Consider the following 22515-nt stretch of genomic DNA (forward strand, 5'->3'; position numbering starts at 1 on the left):
CACCCTCCCATTAGCTACAGTTGGCGTGATGCTTCTCCGACCTTATCCGAGCTTCCTCCTATTGGCTGCGGCTTGCGTGACGCTCCTCTAAACTAACCCGAGTTTACCCTAGTTGCTCTGCCTGGCTTCACACAATATTTTTCTTTGTTGGAACCCACACGAAGTTGTGTTTTTGCACTAAGAAAAGTATGTGAGCTTAACTCATGGAACAAGGTCATAGAACACTGAAGGTTGGGTAGAAGCTTTATGAACAGAAGTACCGGCTTTTCTGTGGCTGGACTTCATAGGAAGGTGAGGCTGCATTCAGGCTTTAACATAGTTATGGCAGTTACTACCATCGTTGCCATGCAAAGGTTTCACGTGTCCCTTCTTCAAGAGAGCCATGCAAAAGATTCTCATATAAAACTGATACGGAGATGAGCACGGAGTCTCGCTATGCCGTCATCGTATTGACCATGCACTTTAGAGGCCTTGTCTAAGAAACTTAACTTCTCCCATTCGTTCATCCGTGTGGCAAGTAATACCTCGCAAGCACTGGTAACTGTTCTCGGCATCATTTAAATGAGTCGCCTTAGTTGCGGAGGTGTCAAAAAATCACACATGTGAGTTCAGTGTCACTGAAAAGGTCGTCAGCTGCAGGTACCAAAGAAAGCAGTGAGAGCACCTTCTCACGTGTAATAGCAATGCCAAGCTTTCCGTGCACTCATGGAGGATTGCTGCCATTATCGCACGACCATGGTGGTACTGCAGACGTTGCTGGTGTCTGCATAATTTAATAGAACGAAGTGACCTTTATATCTTGTGTATTCTATCATATTTTTCCTGAGACAAAGATTGGAATTTGTGCTTTGGATATTTAAATGGGCTTTCGAATTATGTGAAAAGGGCAAAGGGCAAGCGCCAAACATGTCTCAACTGCATGCAGATGCACTCCATGTCCTCCGTGGTACCATGCACTCGGACATTTAATGGTTGACTGTTGTGCAGCAGGAGCTTGGACGTGTTTATTCCGGTTGCCGCCAGTTGCTGGAATTTTGGTTGTACCAGTTTCAACGTCTTATAGCATGTTCACAACTCCCCTTCAGCAACTGGCAAAGCTCGCACTAAGCTTGCCACCATTTGTATGATGGTACTTGAAGTGTTGCAATGTTTGAGGAAAGATATGCTGCCTGAAGTGCTTCATTTTCAAGCATGTTGACTGCTTTGCTTCTTAGCTTATCACAGCTTTAGGTCGGCTTGTAGGCTAGAAAGTTCTTTCCTGCAGCATTTTCTGGACCATAACGACATGCTGTTTGAAGCATTCAGTGAGAAGAAAAAAAAAAGTTAATGTGTGTAGTAGTGCTTGTGCTAGAACTTGTTGTAGAAGAGGGTAAAGAACGCTAGTGTTTTAGGTAATTTCTCTACCTGGTCTATGCTTTGGAGTACTATTTTGCTGATCGTCTCGTCTTTTGTGAACAGTTGAGTGAACCGTTTATAACTGCTCAAATTCTACAGTGTACTGCCAACAGTTGGTACTGGAGGTAGGAGATGGTGTTTCTTTGCAAGGTTTTCAAAAAGGACGACAGCACACGGCCAAGCATTAAAACAGCTTTGCATTCAGTCGATTAACTCTTGTGTAGGTTCCAGCCTGCATAATATTTTACAGCTGAGGACTATTTTTTTATTGTGATTTCCAAGCATGTGTAGGCCTGAATAAATACCTCATCATAAGTCAAGGTGTGTTGCTACAGGTTTGGTCTGATGCATTTTTTTTTTTTAGAAATAGAGAAGCAGGACATAACAGAACCATCATCAGAGCCTGAGCCAGTGGTTTCTGTGGCCAAGGAGTATGAATGCGTTATCTGCAGCCAGACGTCTCCGTCCACAGTGGCACGGCCAGTTGGCATGGTGGTGCTTCTACAAGCCACCAGTGGTGAGTGGCTCCTTTCCTGCAGCGTTGTACAGCCGGTTCACAAAAAGGGTGGCAAGGCTGGGTGTTGGAAACCCCTTCTTAATATGCAGATGAGAACAGTGATGAAATTTCAACATATTGGAGCCAATTATGGTTATATTTGCTCATTGCAAGGCAGGTACTAGCCTGTTATTTCAAGGCTAAAAATTGCAGTGTAATGACTGTGGGTATAGGATGGCAGTGGCTTCTCTTAGTGTAATTTGCTGGCTGCTTTTAGTGTAGTTCTACCAATGCTGCTAGGTCACAATGCTGGTTTTACTTTAGATGCGTGCCCCTTTCCTCCCAACTCTTGCTGTAGGGTGGCACTGAGTGCTAGGCATGTGGTGCATATGCCTAGAAGGTGTCATGGAGTCAATGCTTAAAAGCAACAGCTGCAACGACGCAGTCATAATTAAGAGCAGCAGCTTGAGGTCCCACAAATAGGTCTCACACACCACAAATATGTCAGCGCCATAAGTAGGTCAACTCCTCCAATTTCCGCTGGCCATTTTTTGCAGAAAACTGACACAGCTTCAAGGAATTTGGCAAAGCTTCAATGCACTCTGCTTTTTTTTTTTTTATGTAAGGGCCTTGTGCATTGAAAGAATACGTGATTTTGAAAATTCTGATTGTGCTATTCGGCCTTTTTAAAAGTGTGCCAGAAGTATTCAAAATATTTACTTCTAAATTATTCGAACAAAATTACTGTTTGTTTCGAAGCAAAACGCAGTTTGCACAACCCTACCTGATACACATTACTGTTCCTTCGTCATGCAGTTCACCTGGGCAGGTTTATGGATCACCTTTAGAGTGGGCGGTTGGTTCCTGTTTGCACCATGCACATTTTGAACATTGGAAATGGGGGCTAATACAGTTTTCCTGTGCTAAATTTCTTGCATGAAAGTGGCCTTAAATCCGGCCTGGGTGTGGGGTGCCCCTTTTCTCTGCAGTGCTGGGACATGCACGGGAAGAAGAGGAGGCCGAGCGCAAGCTGCCTTGCACGGATGAAGAGCGTCTGCCGCTGCTCCGGGATGCCAGTCGGTCGGCATACATGAAGCAGCGCCTCGAGACTTTCACCTTGCACTTTGACGATGTGAGTTTGCTTGGTAACCATTTGACTGAAGTAACCCATGAAAGCAGTACCTGAGCTACAAGAAACAAGTGCTGTCTGTGTATAAATGCAAACCTGATTTATTTAATCTAAAATATGGTGTATTGCTTCGTACTACTCTTAAGAGTGCAGTTTACATGGCGATCCAAGTAAGATATACTTAACACAACAAATTGGGCTAGTTTGTTTTCATTCATTTTTGCACTGTGTGCTCTGCTCACAAAAGATGACATAAAGAGGGGCAGGGCATGCACGAAGCACTTCTTTGTGTCCTGTCTCACTCTTTGTCATCTTTTGTCAACAGAGCACACAGTACAAAAATAAGGAATTTAGTCTGTGCAAGTAATATAGGCAGTATTTGAAACTACTTGCTCGCTCATATGTACAGTAGAACAGCTCTATAGTAAAGTGTCTCGGAGCAGCAATAATCATTACTGTATCAGGGTCTTTACTATATCATTTGTTGATGATGGCATGGCTCTGAGGATGCTCTCTGGTAATTCGTTTGGCTACTTACTAAACACAGTGTTGGTTTATGAAAGAGACACTCACAGATACCTTCCATCCTAGTCTTATTGTCCCTTTATGTGATAATTATTTATTCTGAGTTACTACATTTTATGTTATGTTTTCGATTTTGTTTACGTCTTGAAGAAGTGCTGCATTTGCACAAATACAGTACGGCTATGAATACAATGTGAGTTTGCTTTCATGTGAAAACAAAAGTTTAGCGTGGTCACGGCGTCATTTTCCTCAGCGTCGGAGTCGTTTAAGAGGCAATAGTTATACAGTCGAACCTCGTTATAACGAAGTAGCATCGGGACCGTAAATCAGTTCGTTATATCCGATATTCGTTGTAACAGTAGACATAAATATCGGCTGTGACAAATTCGTAATTTAGCTCGCGCAAATATTCTAGACACTAAAATGCATTATATACTTTGCTTTGAACCCACTACAAACGTGGTAATCCTTACCTGTCTCCTTGTGGCATTCAATCAAAATAGGCCGGAATATGGGAAGGTTGACACGACTGTTCTTACGTCGCCGCGCACGTGAAAGTGCGTGGCGCGAAACGACTGCACCATGTGTCTGCGCATAGGCGACTTGGTGTAGAGAGAGGAACTCGAGTGAGACACAGCGGGAACCATCGCGCCTGCGTGCTCTGCCGAAGCGCGATTGGTGGCCCCGAGAGGGACCGTTGAAAAAAAAAAGCTGCCAAAGCAGCTTTGAGAGAAGAGGAGGAGGAGGAGGAGAGGGGGCGTTGGGCGAGAAGAGAAGGAGGAGAGGCGGCGTTGGGCGAGGAGACATATGCAACGCCAGCCCGGGATCAGCCAAACAGGTTTGCATTCGTTCATTTGAAGAAAGATGTTATCTTCGTCTGGTGGCTTTTCACAGCGCTGCGCAGAATGAAGTTTTCTACATTGTCCATCCTCAAGCGGGCCTTTTCTACGTCAGCAGTTTTCGTCGTCGGGAGTTTTTCCAAATATCCTTTCAGCCTCCTGGCCATGTCCGCGGCATCCGCACTGCTCATCGTTGGTTCATCCCGTTCACTCTCACCGCTGTCGCTGCTGCTGTCATCCTCGGGCAACAAAACGCGATCCACAATTTCTTGATCCGTCAGCTCGGGCGCCACGGCCAAGTTCTCATCGGCCGAAACGAAATCGTCGAATTCGACGCCTGGGACTGCCAGCCGATCCCAAGTTCTGTCCAGCTCTGCCTGGTCTTCGGGCTGCACTTCTTCTTCGTCGGCAGGCAGAACAAAACCGGCATCCGCGAAACAGTTCCTTATTGTCGACTGCCTCACCTCATTCCACGACCCGTACAACATTTCGAGTGTCGTCTTGATGTTTATTGTTGTCGATCTATGTCGATCGATGTCAAACACCAGTTGCGTCACCAAACGCTTCCTATAATTGCACTTAAGCGAACGAATAATGCCTTTGTCTAAAGGCTGCAAAGCAGAAGTTGCGTTCGGTGGCAAAAACTGCAAGCGAACTGCCTTCAGCACGATCGAAACTTTATGCGCCGAACAGTTGTCCAAAAGCAACAGGACCTTCCTGTGCTGCCTCTCCATGTCCTGGTCGAACGCTCTCAGCCAGTCCTCGAAAAGCTTGGTCGTCATCCACGCTTTTTTGTTCGACGTGTATTGAACCTGCAAATTCCGGACGCCTTTCAGGCACCTCGGATGTGCCGACTTGCCGATGACGGTGAGCCGTCTTTTGTCGGAGCCGTCCATGTTCACGGCAACGACGACAGTCACCCGGTCTGTTTTTCTTGCCCCCATGGCAGGTCTCGTTCTTCATCGCCAGTGACCGCTCTGGCAACAACTTGAAAAACACGCCGGTTTCGTCGACGTTGTATACGTCGCACTCGTCGTACTCCTGGAGCAGAGGACGAAAATTCTCCAGCCACGTTTGACATGTCTCCATGTCGACAGCGGACCCTTCGCCAGACAAAGTGTGGCACGCGATCTCGTGCCTATCTTTGAAACGTTTCAGCCAACTGCTGCTTGCACAGAAATCGTCATGCCCCAGTACGCAGGCCAGGCTGTGGGCCTTCCGTTGAAGAAGTGCTCCCGACACCGGCAAATTTCGCGCCCTCACATCTTTAAACCAAGAAAGCAAAGCTGCTTCCACGTCCGGGTGATGGCAAGGCCTAACTCGTTTACGGTCGGCTTTTATGGCGTCCTCGGTGTTGCCCTCAATCTTCTTTCTAGTGGCCAAAATGGTGGATAACGTACTTGGAGGAACGCCGAATTCCGAAGCAATATCTTTTTTCTTGCGGCCACTGTCCACAGCTCTCAGTATCTGCAGCTTTGTCTGGAGCGAGATCGCTTTCCTCTTCGATGCCATTTCGAGCGCTGCAACAACAAGACTGGCCGCTGTGCTGATGCGGCTGATGTCAGAACGCCGGCCTCAAAGTTGCCAATGTTGCTGCGCTTGCCTTTCTTTACCGCTGGACAAGTGGCGCCGCCTTTCGGCCCTCTGTCATGTCATGAGCTTTCAGAGTTTTTGCGCTCTGTTCACAGGTGGCGCGACCATCCAAACGCGATTTTTGTGCCAGACGGCAAAACTTTTTCAAACGATAAAAAAAAAATTCAGCTGTGTATCGGCCTTCGATTTTCATTTTGGTTTTTGTTTTTTTTTATGCTACTTTCAAGTTCTGAGCCTCGTGTAAACCAAATATTTCTTCGTTACAGCCGATATCGCGGCGGATCTCGCGTTTTCGGTTTCGTTATAAAAGAATAAATGTCACTGAAATGAAGCATGACCAACCAAAATTCGTAATTAGTTCGCTATAACCGATAATTCGCTATATCAGTGTTTGTTATAACGAGGTTCGACTACGCGCGACACATTCGGGGCGCGGCGGTACCGCTCGCGCAGTGCCGCCTCGCCTCCGTTCCTTGCTGCTACTTCCCTGTGCTTCGTGCTGCCATACTGAATATTCGCCCTTTTGTTCCCTTCACAGCATTTTTACTGTCTCTTTTTTCAGCAACCTGCACTTCCTTTTTTCTGCGTTCATAGCCCGCTTTACTTTTTTTTTTCTTCTGTGCACGCTGCACGCTTTGCCTCATGCTTTGCCCAAGGACTTTTAAGAAGTTGGCTTCTCCTCACTTGAAGCTTCTGAGCTTGGTGGTGAAGCTGTCTCAAAGAGCAGCGTTTTATCGTTTTTGGTATGCATTTACCTCCAAATGTTGGCCTTGCGCGTGCTGCATAGTCGTCATTCCACGGGAGGCACATCGCCAGGGCCAGACCCTCTTTACTATAGCCGTTTTATTTGAAAAAAACATCTTTACTATAACCGAAAAAAAAAAAAAATGCACAGTCTATGCGAGGTGAAATAGGTAGGACCGCATTTTCACTTTACTATATCGGAGTTATTACTATATCCAAGTTTACTATAGTGGGGTTCTACTATCTTTTGCTTGTAAGTTGGTTTATCGCCAAATTAGGACAAGAAAATTGCTGGCAGCTATGCATTTGAAAGATGTATCTGTTTGTGTGCGGTTGTAGGGCGTCTAAAGCTAGTGTAGTGATGAAATTTCTGAAAAATGCTTTCTTTTTTTTACTGGTATCTCTCAAGTAGTTCTCTCTACATTTTATTGTGATGCTGTTCAACGTGCGATGGTTTCTTCAGGCTTGTGAAATGCTTTGTTTGGTGCTCAATGTAACTATACAGGTTCATCCCGATTTGCATTATCTGTCACCGAGTGGCACACAACTTGTGCCTAGCCCATGGTGGCTTTTTTAGTGTACTCGCCTCCGGCTTGCCCTTTTTCTAAGCTCTTCACGGATATGCTGGACACGGGTGCATGATGGCGCTCTTTTCATTGTCTGTTCCAGTCTCCTCTGTCGCAGGCGATGAACACTGCTTGGGAGGGTGGGGTGCACGTGCAGACTTGTGGCCACTACCTGCACCTGGACTGTCACAAATCGTACATGCTGTCTCAAAGGGTGAGTATTCACAAATTCTCTTACATTTGGGAAACTTCTCCGCGGCCTATTATGTGATGTATGATGTGTGTCTCAGATCAAAGGTTCTCAATTTTCTTAGCCTCTGGGAACTTCATTGGCTTTACTTCGAGTTTGCTTGTATGAGGCAATACGCAATAATTGTAAGCATGGGTAGGTGAATATTCGAAGCTTTGATTAGTTTGCTACTAGTATTTACTGAACAGTTCACTTTGCACTTTCTCTATTCCAACTATTTGACCTTCCTAAACATTCCAAAAGTATTAATGTCCACCTCAACTCATGGCAAAACATCACGACATTTCCAAACAGCAGTATCTTGAACTTGCCACATGAGTTAACTTGCTCTACCCTTGCATTGTGCCATGATACAGTAAAAAATAGCTGTGGACCTGACTGGCAGTGATCCTATCATTTTAGATCACTGTGATAAGAGATGCAGCATGCATTTAGCTGAGGACTTGCGGAGAATAACGAAATGGGTGAAACACGGCCCGCTAGCGCTGCTGCGGTTGTCTCGCAGGGACTGCTTTGATTTTTCTCCATTTTTGTTAATTATAATAAAGAAATTATGTCTCTTAGGGCACAGAGGTCAAGACAAAAGCATACGACAAAAACATTTTCCTCAAAACCAGCCGGCATAGTCGCACCACACACAGCACAGCCCGCGTGCTGGGGCATTTATAATAACATGGTTTCGTTTTCGTACTTTCTATTTGTGATTGCGTTTGTGCTAAGGAGGTTAGTCTGTGCCCATCATGGGGCTTGCAGTCTGGCAAACCGATACGCAAGGGCCAAGCAGGCTACGTGTCATCGCAAACTCTGCGTTTGGGGCAGCGCCCCACTACCAGTGCTTTGCCGTCAGGTGTCGTGAAGGAGCGTGGAAGGAATGGTTCCACTCGCATTGCCACTAAAGTTGCCATATTTGTGACCGTTTTGCGAGCCATCTTGTTGGACTTCTTCAGCAGTGCCCTGCATCGTGCCCCTCCGATACTTGACTGATGACATACCCCAGGTATTGAGGTACCTGGCCACCTTAGAGTGCCTCATGACAGTATTCAGAAAGATGCAGAGTGCAATCGTTATCATAAAAATTGTAAACAACTTATTAGTCTACAAAATAGACTATTATTACTGCATAATTCCCCTTCCCTTACTTAATATCTGTTAGGCCTTACAGGTATATCAAATTATGCTGGTGATAGCTGGAAACAAAATTTGTTTGCAGTCACTTTGTTTCTTTTCATAGCTGTGTTTTTTGGAAAAGTGAGCGCCTTTCTTTTAAACTACAGTTAAACCTCGATCTACGTGATGTAAGTGTAATGAAATCCTCAACGTAGCGAAGTATTTTTGTTTTCACAAATTTGTCGTGGTCGGTGCACAGTTATTAAGGGTGCCTCAAGCAGGCGTGGGTGGGCATGGATTCCCACAGTTGTCATCATTATCGTTAGCACTTAGCAGTGCCAGTGCACTGCTGGTGCTTGGAAGGATGTCACTGTGTTACCTTTATCCTCCTGTGTTCTGTGCAGAGCCAACAGAGCCAGCGGCTGCAGACGGTGGCGGTGGAGCGGGGCGAGTACTGGTGCCCGCTGTGCCGGCAGCTGGGCAACTCTGTGCTTCCACTGCACCCAGAGGAGGCCAAGGGTGCACTGGTGCGCCGTGGTGCCACACCCGATGCCCAGCTGGTGGAGGACCTGACCGCTATGTTGGCACACAAGTTTAGCTGTGAGGTCAGTGGCAGCAAGTTTAGTCTTTCTGACAAGTGTAGTTTCTGTGGAAGACTGTGGTTTGTGTGCTCCATATTCCCTTTAGCCTTCGACCAGTAACGCTAGAAAGATCCAACGATGCGCTGTTTATGCTTTGTGGGATTTCATGTTGGAACTTCTTCGAGAAAGAAGCTGAGTTATTTCAGAAATGTTGGGTTCAGTGAAAGCAACTTTTGAGTGGAGACGGTGCCCTTTTTCTTATAGAGCAGAATCTCATTAATTTAACCCTCGTTAATTCAGAAATTCAGATAATTCGAACTGCCGGCTCAATCCCGGCCAATGCCCATGCAAGTCTGGGACATCAGGCACTCGCTAATTGTACACTACGCATCTCGCATCAGTTTGTTCGAATGGGCACCCAACGGGAGGTTGTGTTTAGGTATGACCGGCACATCAAGAGATCATCGAAACAGCCCTACTCAAAAACTGAATTCCGTGCTGCATAGTCGCTTGCACACCTCTGATGTTTGCAGAATGGCAGACGTGCCGACGAACGGGCAGCCTTGTATCTGCCCTTAGTTTGCGACCACTTAGTTTGTGAGCTGCATGCCAACCCACAGCAATGGCGGCTCAAGCAGCCAGCCAACCCAACCCTGGAGAACACCTGTTTCGGAAGCTAATTGGCACAAATTGGCGCATCGCTGGTGTTTTCTTTCATTTTCATATCCCCCCCCCCCCCCCCCCCCCCCCGGATCCTGCGCCATTTCCTTTGCTTGCATCTGCTTGGTTCCTTTCTTCCACCAAAGCACCAAAAAATGCACGCCTGTCACGTACCGTTTGTTGTTTTGCGGTGAAGGTTCCTTACTCACCATTTATGTGTGGACGCTCTCGACAGTATGCACGCAATAAAGCATTAATGGAAACGTGAAAAAAAGTCATTATCGCGCTGTTCTCATCTCAGATTCAAGTACCTATTGCTCAGTCTTTCACCAAATAAATTTACTGTAACACATGCTTGACAGTCTTTTTCGGGGTCATTCGATAATTCAGACTTTTGGATAATTCCAAATTTTTTTCCGGTCCCTTGAAGTTCAAATTAAAAATCATTTATTACATTCTATCTCAGCAGCTTGAATGCATTATTAACAATGATGCAGGAGTCAATAGGGAGGGAAGTTGGATCCTTCATGGATGACCTGATCAACGCCACATTCACCCAGTACCGTACCATTTCGCACATGTCCTACTCGCACAACATGGTGCTATTCGTCTGCTCCATTGCCAGGTGAGGCAAGCATGCTTTGATTTAGCTTTGACTGTAGCCAGAATTGGCAGGAGTCACTGTGCATGGGCTGGGGTGAAACTGTTTTACAAAAGTCTGCTGTACTGCATTGTAATGAAAGCTGTGGCTATAAAATTTGCAAGAAATTCTAAAGATAGATGCAGCTTGCATTACAGCTCAAAAGTAGACTGAAATTTTGTATTGTATTTTTGCTTTTGTTTTTTTAATCTTTTTATCTACTATTGTACCTTAGTAGCAACCAATTCTTTACACAACTGTTAGTAAAATTGTGTGCTTATAACAATAACTAAGTTTTTTTTTCCCTTGTAGATGCAATAAAATTGCCAACCATCAGTGTTTCTTTTTTTTCGGAAAATACAAATGAACTTAGGCTGTTGATTCTATTGTCAGTTACGTAGCAGGCATTGATTAACATCTGTTAAAAACATTTATTTGCTTATGTTTTATAGTTTCCGAGAAAAAGGTAAGCAAACCTTTAAAAACATTGTATTGAGAAAAATTCCAAGGAAGTCTGAAAATCGCTTCATTCGTCAAACCTTCCATTGATAGAAGAGCTACAGGAGGAGCCCAAGTGTCTGAAAAATGTACTGTGAACAAGGCCAAATTCCAAACCGGAACCATGACTTGTGTTTCTGATGAAAAACTTGAAAGCAATGAACTTTTGCAAGTGTCCGAAACGAAGAGACCACGTCGACACTCGCTGACTTTTTCGGTCGACGTGACAATGACAAGGAACGAAAAAATCAGTATTTAAATCACGAATACCTAAGTGTAGTAGTTTATTTTCTGAAAGATAAATTCTCTCTCAGATGATCACAAAATCCAGAATTGAATTTAAAAAGAAAAACAGTTCCACCCCACCTTTATATGTATGCCTGAAGAGGTTGACTTACTATGTGAGCACAAACGCAGCTTCAAAGCTAATGTCTGATGGTATCCACATTAGGGCCCTAGTTATGCATGACATTTCATTTTTATTGTGGGATTGAGCATGGGATTGATCATGGTAGTGGTGCCCGTGCTGGCACATGCACTAGCAATGGCCTTGTTTTTCAGAATGCAAGCCAGTCATATTACACGGCATGATGGCAGTGATAGGCAAATACACCACAGGATGCAATTTGAAAATGTGTTTGCATGATTATAAGCCTAATTAAAGGTGGAGTTATCAGGACCATCTTTGTAAAGGAGCACAACTAGTGTGTGGAGTTGGTTGTCCTTTGGACCACAAAGGTCAGGCCAACTCGACTGAACCTGAGTTCACTTATGGCTAACTTCAGGGCTGAACCGGAGAGTGGAGTTTTCACACTTACATGTGCTTGACCCATGTTAAGAATTCTGCTCTGTTTGGTTTGCCTATGCCCCATTTGTGGGTGTAAGCATGTAATGTGGGTTGTGTATGCATACCTATTGGTCATCTTTCTTATGGACACCTTGTTCATTTTTGTCACAGGACAAACCTGGAAGCAGAGATAGTGCTAAGGAAGGGAAACCTTTGTCTACCGCAACAGCAGGTCGTCAAGAAGCAATCCTGTTTCTGTGAGTTACATCTGGTGTGCTGTCTTTTTGTCATAGCTCCCACCATTCATGCATGCAGTGAGTGTATGAGCCTTGCTCCAAAGCCGTTCTCCAATGTTTTCTGCCCAATCCACCCTCAAGCAACAATGAACTCAGCCGAATGAGCAGTTTGCCCGCCTCGTGTTGTGTGTCCTACCAGTGTAAGGGGTTTGCGCGGAGTTACTGGCTACCTGTCATGCTTCATTGGTTTATAAAAAGCTCCAGTCTGTGGTGCACGGAGGTTTAAATGAAGCTGAGCACCAAGGGGAAGGAGCAGAGCATTTGCAGACATGAGGGGATTGTGTGTTCTTGCAAGTACTTGAAGCCGATTTTCACATGTACAGTTGCTCTGAATGACTTGTAGTGTATCGGCTTTAATCAGAGTTCATTTCATGTGGTGGTCTGGTGGGGTCGCAGTTGGCGACTCAAAATGAAAACCTAGGGACTAAGGATCTTACCAGTGTTGACGTCAGTAGTTTGTTCTAGCAGCGGTATCTTTGGCCTAGGCTTATACTACTCCTATGAACCACAAAGCTTACCTGGCTGCCAGCATCAAGGCCTCTAATTTTCTGCGGCAGAAAATTTTAAATTCCGTGAAGTGCGAACAAAGAATCTGCAATATTTTGTGGGAAGCCCCGTGCGCATCAAAACGCATGCGGTCCTTCGCCCTGAAACGGCCACATGCTTCGCCTTGATGTCTTCAAGGTTGGTGAGAAGTTGGCTTTTCCTCACAGCTACTGAGCCTAATGAGCGAGTTCACTTTGAGTATCTCAAACAGTGAAAAAAAAACTGCGCTATATTCATGTTGTTCCGTTCCAAATACAACATGGGATACTTTCGGAAGCAGATGATTCAAGAAAAATAAATACTCGCATTATATTGGTGCAGTTGCGGCGATATTGCTTTCGACGGGCACCATTACAGCGACTTGTCCCTCAGGAGCATGCGGGTGCGTTACGGCCAGAACTGCAGCATTAAGCCTACTAGCTTTCTTGAGCTGATGAAGGAGCAAGCGGGTCAAGGCACCAGTAGAACTTCATTTGTTGTCAGATTCTACATTCCAAAAAAAGTTAGACAATTAAATTGATTACATTTTCATCGGTTTGTTATCCCCGATGACATCCACGAACACAATATCGTCAAAAAAAAGCTTGCGGTTGCTAACACACAATTCTGTAAAAATGCTAAAATCTAACTTTTCACGGAATCATGGGAAACTAAGGGCCTTATGCATGTTGTGCTTAGTGGGCCTGCACTTGTGCATTATAGTAGCTGCTTTGTGATAAAGGCAGTTCTTCCTTTGCAACACTGTTGCTTCAGTTTTCTCTGCATGTGCCTTGTGTAGAGAATTCTTTCATGTGTAGGAAATTCTTTTAGCCCTGATTGATTGGTGAGAAGGCCAGAGTCCCTTGAAGATTTAATTAAAAATTCATGACGTTTATGATGAGGATGTTGACTTCAAGTTTCATTCTTCAAGTGAAGAAGATAGTGACAGAACTCTAAACAACATCAAGTCTGAAGACGAAGAAAGCCTCGATGAGGATCTGGTGTAGGTGGTGCGAGAAGGCCCTGTGTGGTGTGCTGTGTTTTTAGCATTACCACATTGTTGGCTGTCTCCAGTAGTTTGGAGGGAACCAATGGATGAATACTGCATTTTGTGTACTGCTATTCAAAACCAACTCTTTCTTTCTGAAGTCCCGAGAGGGGAGTGCACAATGCATAATGGCTGATAAAACATTATTCTCTGCTGTAAGACGCTTTCACAGATATTTTTGCATTTTAAACATGCTACTGAAGCATTTCATGTCACTGTAAAAAAAAATCAGTTAATTTGGTACCTTTTTTTTTTAATGAGCCCTCAGGGGTTAAACAGTCTCAATTAAGCACCTTTTCAGAGTATGGTTTACCTTGAGCCATATTAAACTGTGTTCTAGCAAGTTATTTTCAGCTATATTTACTGGACCTGTTTTCATAAAAGTGGCTGGTTACGTATTCATTACTTTTTATATAGGGATAAGTTGGGTTGACTTGCTTGGCTCAGGTGAAACAGTTTTGGTTTTACACGGGCATCAGGTGTCCTCTGTCTCTGATGCTTTGGAGCGAAGTGCTTCATTAAATTTCCCAAGTCTGTTGATGAGAATTTGCAGAACCAGTCAGATGCAGACTTTTCTTCATTAAATGGCGCTGCCTCACTCTACTCCACGTGTCCATGCAGTGCCGCTGTTCCGGGTTCTGGCCATGCAAGCAGATCGGCTAATGCAGAACCGGAAGGATCTCTTCTGGTTACAGCTTACCGGTGCAGTGTTTGGTGAAAGCCTTGCCAAGTGCGTTGTTATCCATTCTTTGTTGTCCACTTACTTCCTTCTGTTTCCTCCAAGGGGTGTCTGAGCCAGAATTACATTTATTTTAAGGATGTTATTATGTCTGGGTTATTGCAGAAAAGCGTAAACATTTGCAATTCGTTGACGTTAATTTCCTGTGGCCTTAAGTATTGTTGTCGTTCACATGATGCGACATGGGTAAAATTAAGGGGACTGTAATCTGCAGTACCAAGCTAGTTTAAAGTGGTAGGTTACCCTTTAAGGATGTCACACAAGATTTTGCTAGAAAGGCAGCTTTCTTAACAGGTAGAATACTGTGAGCATCAAGGCCTTGTGTTGATGTCATGGCACTTATGTGCACAATTTTTGGACAAGCAGGCTGATTGGCCGAAACTTATGAATTATTAGTGGAAAGTGACAATTCAGTAGGCTCCTGTTAAGACAAATTCTCGGATAAGGTAAACAATATGAAGCCATTTGATTGGTTTCCTATAGGATTCAACGTAAAAAAAATTTGCTTAAGACAAATTGTTTCGTGTGTGCTATGGTTAAGGCAATCTTTCACAGAGACTGCGAACAATGTCGACACCGTGCAGTGGCACTCGCAGGGTATCGACGCGGCACTGTTGTGGAAAAAAGATATATAGAATGCTTCCGCGCAAGAAAGCGCAGCCCGTCAAGATATCTTCCGATCACATTTGTGCAAAAGTGTGGAGAAGGTATGTTGCAAGGGCACGCTTGGGGGGGAAGCTTTCATGTCGGTGCAGAAAAGGCAGGGCACCTACGCTCCTGCCTGCACATGGCTCAGAGAAGCCAGATCATAGTGTCACGCACACGTTTAATGCCACGTGGTATCTCCGGTGGGCTAAAAGGCACCCAGGTGTGGCAGGCACTCGCTTGTTGACTAGGGGCTTAAATAATTGGGAGCTAAATTTTCATTTGACGTGGTGTCGCAACGCACGTTCTCTTGATAATGAGATGGGGATGGTTCTCATGGTGCTGAGACGGGGGTGTGCAGATTACGCGAGTAATTACGGTAGTATTTAAAATTGGCAGCATGTGGAGAAGTGCATGCCAAGGGCTTGAGATACTTTGTACACTTTGGCTTGCTGCTGTTTGAACATTGCCAAATGCATTTGAAAGCATTTGTTTTAAATTTCAGTTGCTGCTACTCGAGAGTCTCATCACTGGTACCTTGCAATCTGTGTATTGAGTTGCATTTGTATGTTGGAATCCCAAGTTGTAGACCTTGTATTTAAAAGTTGGCTGATATAATCTTAAGGAAGAAACGCTTGATTCATTTACGTGTAGGTGTGTCATGCTGCTTAATTTATCTTTTATGTTAAACTATGCTTGAAATTGGCGGTGTTTTGTTATTGTTAATTTTTTTTGTGTTCATTTTAAAAAACCAATTAATGCATTGTTTAAGGGGGGATGCTAGGCTCAAGAGTCAACTTTTGAACTACTGCATCAATTTTTATCAAATTTTCAGCGACTGTTTATAATCTGCTCATTAGAATATATTCAAAGTTTCAATGCGCTAGCTCAAACAGACAAAAAGTTATAGCTCTCATATTCAGCAATCATGTGTCTCAGCTTAGGAAAACTATCATTTCAAAAATAATGGAGATATATCAACTGTTTGTAATTAGATATCTTCTAGATGGTTCATAGTGCAAGATAAGACCGCTCGCATGCTTTTTATGCAATTTCTGTAAAAATGTCATCAATATAAAAACAAAGTTCAATTTTTTTGTGGTCATTACATGTCAGACATCTCAAAATATTTTCTGTTAGAAACTATTTAGCACCCTAAAAAGTATCTTATCTTGTTCCTGAGAAAATTTCAGTCTAGAAACCACCTTGAAAGCATCTTTTGGCAATGTAGTTTAGAAATGATTGTTTTCCTAACGGTTTTGTTTCCCCAAAAAGTGCAAACTCAGAAAAATGAGTTCAAAGATTTGAGAACATGCTATTTTATTTTGTGGTAAAAAAAAATTAATCAAAGTGCCCTGCTCCATAGGTCGGGCCCTCATCTTCAACGCGACGCTGTTCTGTGGCAATTGCTTCAAGCCTTCTTTTCTTTTTCTCAACTTTAGAGCTGTCCATCACCCTTGCCTTCGCTCGGGCAATGCTTTGATGGGTTGCTTGTTGGACGTGCTTCATCGTCTGGACTCCATGTTCTAGTTCCAGCTTGTCAAATACTCTCTTGATGCCACGTGCACCCTCATTAAATTCTAGTACAGCCAAGGCTGCTGCAGTCTCCACGGTTCTCAGGGATGCGAATTGGGTCTTCGGGCACTTCTTCCACACTAGCGCATTGAAAGACTCGTTTGCATTCTGTGTCTGCATTCTTGAGCATCGTGCAAGGAGCTCTGGCTTACTAAGCCGGTTGTAGAGAGGCACAAGCTCTTTAGCAACGTCTCTGCTGAAAGCTGGACGATGGGGTCTTGGCACTGATAGCTTACCAGCTTCAACTAGGGCTTTGTGCCGATTGTAGTGGCACCATGAGTCCTCACCATGTGGACAAGCGTCATGTCGTGGGACTTCGTCCGTCGAGTAGGAATGAAAAAGTGTCGCAAATACTCCTCGTTGCATTTTTGTCACATCTGGAGCATTTTCTTTCAGGGCAGATGCATAGTAAGCAGTGAGTTTTTTTACCACGCTTTGCGTCAGCTTCCCCTTGCCTCCTAGACCTTTCGTCGTTTTCTTTACTTTTTCAATTCCAGCATAAACACGTTTTGCGACATGATTTATGCAGTCTTCCTTCACAATCTCTTTATCATACAGCTGCAGGCTGAAGACATGCAGGAATGATTTGCTGTCGCCATCACAGAGCACTGTGGTGTATTGCATGTTGTGAAGCTCCTTAGAGCGACTGAATATTATGCCTGCAGCTTCAACTTCCATGGCATTCGACGATCCACTGAAGTTCTTCTGGCAGACCTCACTGTGTGCTTTTTTCCAATCTTGATGTCCATCCTCACCTTCTTTGGGACCATAGTTGCAGCCATGGCAATAGTTGCATTGCACAGCAAAATCCAGCACCAACCCAGTTTCCAGCTCGATAGCAATGCCGAGCCCAAAGTGTGAGGTGTGGCCGCGTTTATGCCAAGTTCCGTCATAACTTACACACACATCCAAAAGTTGAGTGGAGCCAGCAACGGAGTTGATTGCCCTCACAGCGGCTCCGGCTTCGCGCATGACATCAGACGCAGCTTCCATAGCGGCTCTGTGCACCTTCTCCGCTACTGTCTGGTATGTTTTGTGGTGCATGGGCATTGGCGCGTCCATACCCGCAAAAAAGTTTGCCATGGTTTTGTAGTTCATGCCGCAGTTACGGCTTGCAACCACGAGGCGCAATGAAAGCTCAGGCTGCCGACTGGACTTCACAGGTGGAGCATGCGCGGCCTTCTTGAGTTCACCACACCATATACACATCACGACAAACTCCAGATTCACACCCGCACCGATTTCTTCCAAGTCCAACGACTGTCCGTGACAATGCGGGCACAGAAGCGATGTTACCACCGCCTTGATGGCTGTAACTTTTACAAAACGGTAGCCGCTGGGCTCCGGCGTTTCCTCGCTTTCGTCGGCAGGACCCTGGCAAAGTAGCGCGACCTTCCTTTCAAATGTCGTCAATTGGCACTCACCACCATCAGCAGAACCAGTAGACATTTCCATAGGTGACGAACCACCATCGGAGCGTGTAGGGTTCGCATCAGCCGCCGGCAGCAGGCTTGGGCTTGGCGAACGCACAGGCAGACGCTCACTTGCTGGCGGTCGCCCAGTGCTGTTTAGGCCTCTCGCTTTCGTCGTGCGTTTTCGCTTCCCGAAGCTTTTCCGTGTCGAAGCCTTCGTTGCGGGCATCTTCGGGTCACACTGCCGGCCACCCGATGATCGTAATAAGCTCACAGAAGGAAGATATAGCAACACATAGCAAGCGTCGAGCGCAACCAAAGCAGGAACGACTCCAAATGGCGCGAAAACAGTGTTGGGTGGTCACGTGGTACATTTCCGCCAATCCGAGTTCCTGTTTCGGTTTGCCACCCACTGCTTCGGTTCGAGCTCCTGTTTCGGTTTCTGCGGCCAGTAATATGCCTTTCTTTTTTAGTTCTTCGATAGTTGCCTTGCATAGTCTCTATGGAAAGTATTCCGTCACTAAACAGCGCGAAAAACAAACTTTCTATCACAGGCATTCACTTCACGTTCGGTTTTTTGCCCGCACCGCGGCCGCGTCTTGAAAAGAGCGTTCACAGACGCCTTCGACGGCAAATGCGCCCCACCGCGTCGTGAAAAAAATTCATTTTCTTCTTTTCTACTTCTCCGATAACAACCAAACTTGGTGAGAATATTCTTCATTAAACCAGCAATCCAAAACAACTCAAGCTTTAAAACACATTTTTTTTCCGAAAATCGGTATTTTAGCCCCGCATCCCCCCTTAAGCAATTATTGTAGCTTTTCAACAGGCTAAAAAACGAAAAAGCTTTCTTTTAATGATCTTCAGATTTTTGTCTCAGAATTAGAGGTTTTTAATAGAGGCGGCGCATGGTTTTGGACAAGGGCTCTGTGTTTTTGGAAGAGTGAAAAATCGAGCTGTCTATATTTACAAGTGTTGACGCTAGAGTTCGGCCACATTTAGCCATATCTTTGCCATTTAAGTTGCGGGCTTTTGTTTGCACATTTTGGGCCTGTGGAGCATACTGTATTCCTCCTTATATTGTGGGCTTCTGTTGCAGCCTCTTTCCTTATGAGCGGAAGGTGCCATTGCTGGCGTGCGAACCTGCAGCCATACTCTTGGAGCTGGTGCTGTCTTTGCCCCTAGACCTGGAGAAAGGTGGTACCTTTAACATCCTCATCCTTTGCAAGAATACTACCAAAGCCCTGCCTTGCTACTGTGACTGCTGTGCATTCTTTATTTTTATGTTAGCACGACTAGTGCAGAATCTGCTCTTAGCCCTCATACAGACTGCACAAAATATTTAACAGAAAGAGTTCTGGTTCTGTGACCAAATGTTTCGGTAAGTTTTTCCTTGAGGAGACTGGTAGCAAAACTGATGTTTGGGCTAGTTGGTGGATATTCATGGTCAGAAACAGCGCAAACTAGACAGAACAGGTGAAAAAACAGTGCAGTGCTTGTGGTGTCTTCTTTCTCTTGTGTGTTCCATCTAGTTTGTGCTGTTTTTCACCATGAATATTCCCCGTAAACTGTCATTGCAGTCTTGTCTTAAAGTGCATAATAAGAGCATGATTGATGGCAGACCAAGGGATGAAAAGGACAAGGTTAAGGCCGTGAACAGCACTACCAGCTCCACCTCTATGATCATACCTGGTGGTAAGGTCGGATGTTTACATAAACAAGCTGTTCAAAGACATTGTGTAAAAGGAGTACGATTGTGTAAAAGGATTATGACTAGGGCTTATGAGCCATAGCAGAGAGCAGTAGATGGCAAGAAATGTAAAGCAAGCGCCAATCTCCTGAGTTGCAGTGAAAGCTCGCTAATTTGGAAATCTGGATAATTGGAAATGTTGGCTCAGTCCTGGCCAAACGTCCGTGTAAGTCTATGGCGTTGGATGCTTGCTGATTCGGACGCTATGGCTCTCACACTAGTTATAATTTGAACAGGCTTCCTCGATGGGAGGTTGCGTGTGGATAGGTGCGGCAAGAGCGTCGAAATAAGCCCATTCAAGATCTTCAGTTTTATGCTGTAGAGTTGCTCGTGCACCTCTGATGTGCGTGCAACATCAGGTGTGATGATGGACGGACGGCCTCATCTCTGAGAACTCCAACCGCTTAGTTTCGGTTTCACTTTTCAGAACTTCGTGCCAGTCCACAGTGACGACGGCTCTACCAGACATCATCAGCCAGCCAACCTAGCTTGGCTGAGCACCTTTGAGACACTGATTGGCGCATCACTGGTGTTTTATTTCCCCGTTTTTTTGGTCTCGCTGCTTTGGTGGCGTTTCCCCCGCTTTGTTCCGCGTCGTTGCATTCTTCCAGTGCACTGAAACTGTGTGCTCGTCACGTGTCGTTCACTGTTTGTGCAGTTGAAGCCGCCTCACAAGCGACGATGCCGCTTATAATGATCATGTTGCAGGCAGTTCTTGTCAGTTTTTTCGGGGTCGTTTGATAATTAAACTTTAAGATAATTTGTGCATTTTTTCACGCACCTTGAAGTTCAAATTAACCAGCTTTTACTGCACCACATGGATAATTAACATGTGGGAAACTTTGCCGGGCTCGATTGTGCTGCACAGATTTCTTGAGTATTGCTTGTAAAACAGCATTTATGGCACAGAAGATAACGCTGCATTCGTGGTCTATTATAAGGAGGTTGGCAATGGTGAGACAGCGCAGAATAAACCACTCACAAGTAAATTTGTGTGTGCTGTCTGCATTTTTTGCAACCTTGGCTGTGGCTGGCCATAGTATGAGCATGTTTTATAAATTGTAATTATCTTTTTTCTAAATAATTAAACTGCCCCTTGCATTATCCTCGGGTGCGTTATTTATTTAAATATGGTACTCGTCTTTTTTTCTTTCGACTGAAAATTTTATATTCTGTTTGTGCTTTGTAAACAGGGCTGTAGCTTATATCAGTTCTTTTTGAGTGTGCACTTCACTCAGCTGTGTTGAAATGAAATTAAATAAATTTATTTCTTTTCAGCATACTACGCGTTTGTCGTCCGAGCGGTGTATGCACTTGCCTGCGTCCAGGCCCTTGTACAGATCAGCTACAACATGGGACACATGGCACGTTCCCAGTTCAAGCAGAAGAGCCTCAGCTCACCGGTGGGTGCCTCAGTTCAGCCAGCATATGCATTGGAGGTGTTGTTCCGCGAGCTTTGGGGAGCAAATGCAACAATACCAAACCAAGCTTTGCTGAAAGCCGTGCGACGTCATAGTTGTAGTCTGAGGGCTGAAGAAAAAAAGTCACTTTGTGCTTATTAACTGGTGAGGGGGACCATATCTTACAAAGTAATCTTAGTCATGAATTAAGGCTGATCAGTAGTAAAAAAAAAATGGCCCGATGTGTGAAGGTGCAGAGGTGGTAAGCAATAGAGTGTCATCCATTTCAGCATAGTGTCCGTACGGCCAAGTTGTGCTGCTAGATGCTGCTTCTGAATTGTCGTGTAATTGTCCCATGTGTGTGTGGGAATGCTTGCTGCATTGCTTCAAGCGTGGCTGAATTCCTTATTATATTTAAAGATAAGGGAGAATGGTAACAAGAAGCAGCGTCTCAGATGCATGTGATGCTGATTGTATAGTCCTGGGACACCTACACATGTGACAAACATTTTTATTGCTCTCGGTGCAAGTGTCTGTTAATATGGCAAGGTGCCTCAGCTTGGAAGCATTTCATGTCTTATTTGTATACAGCAGAACCCCTCTGTTGCGGTTTTCATCGGATCATGGGAAAAATACGTACCAGCCATGAAATACATGTGAAAAAAAAGGCCGCCACCGTCTGGAAGACATTGAAGTAACGAGCGTTAGCTTTATTGGCGGTGCGGGAAACGCAAGTCTTTCCACATCTAGCGGGGCCTGTGAAGAAAACCATGAGCGGTTCGGAAAAGTGAGCCAACTTTTCCACCTAGCAAAGCGATCAACGCCTAGAGTGCCATCTATCAGAGAAATTACGGTGCACGTCTACCCGTTGTCGAGTTGCGCCGCCAGGTCGCGCCCCCTCAGGATAGGTCCCAAACCATGTCCAAAACGGAACTTACTTCGTTTGGTAAAGGTGGACCTAGAATTCGGCTTGCGGTGCAGTATGGTAACGCTTCAATTAGTAATTGCATGTATACAATGTTTACCTATTATTTAATTGTGGTTTTATTTCTATACCACAACCCGTAGGGCTTGATTTGCCTACCAGATTCGGTACACAGCTGTCCCTGGACGGGTGCCTCTTGTTGTCGGAGGTATATAGCGGTACGAATATGTGCATTGTAGACGGCGCTACAAGTCTCAGTGCAAGATGTGCTGTTTTCTAGTTGCTGCCACGGATGGCGGTGTGATCTCACAGTGGTGAGATCACAGTAGAGAGCTCTGTGGAAAACAGGAATGCTGACGAAATCGGCACTGGGAACATACAGGATTTTTA

General features: G+C 44.9%; 1 protein-coding gene across 4 annotated transcripts in view; it reads left to right on the top strand.

Moving 5' to 3' along the window:
• Ubr3 (Ubr3 ubiquitin ligase) overlaps window positions 1-22515 on the top strand; it is a 98236-nt gene that overhangs the window by 58876 nt on the left and 16845 nt on the right. For all 4 annotated transcript variants that reach the window (XM_077659807.1, XM_077659805.1, XM_077659806.1 and 1 more), the window contains 9 exons: window positions 1760-1912; window positions 2881-3023; window positions 7391-7501; window positions 9049-9249; window positions 10383-10510; window positions 11982-12067; window positions 14301-14409; window positions 19150-19247; window positions 21079-21203. In XM_077659807.1, coding sequence (XP_077515933.1) covers window positions 1760-1912; window positions 2881-3023; window positions 7391-7501; window positions 9049-9249; window positions 10383-10510; window positions 11982-12067; window positions 14301-14409; window positions 19150-19247; window positions 21079-21203 — 1154 coding nt within the window. The remainder of the gene's footprint in view (window positions 1-1759; window positions 1913-2880; window positions 3024-7390; window positions 7502-9048; window positions 9250-10382; window positions 10511-11981; window positions 12068-14300; window positions 14410-19149; window positions 19248-21078; window positions 21204-22515) is intronic.

Source organism: Amblyomma americanum, chromosome 3 (genome assembly GCF_052857255.1).
Source record: "Amblyomma americanum isolate KBUSLIRL-KWMA chromosome 3, ASM5285725v1, whole genome shotgun sequence".
Lineage (NCBI taxonomy): Eukaryota > Metazoa > Arthropoda > Arachnida > Ixodida > Ixodidae > Amblyomma > Amblyomma americanum.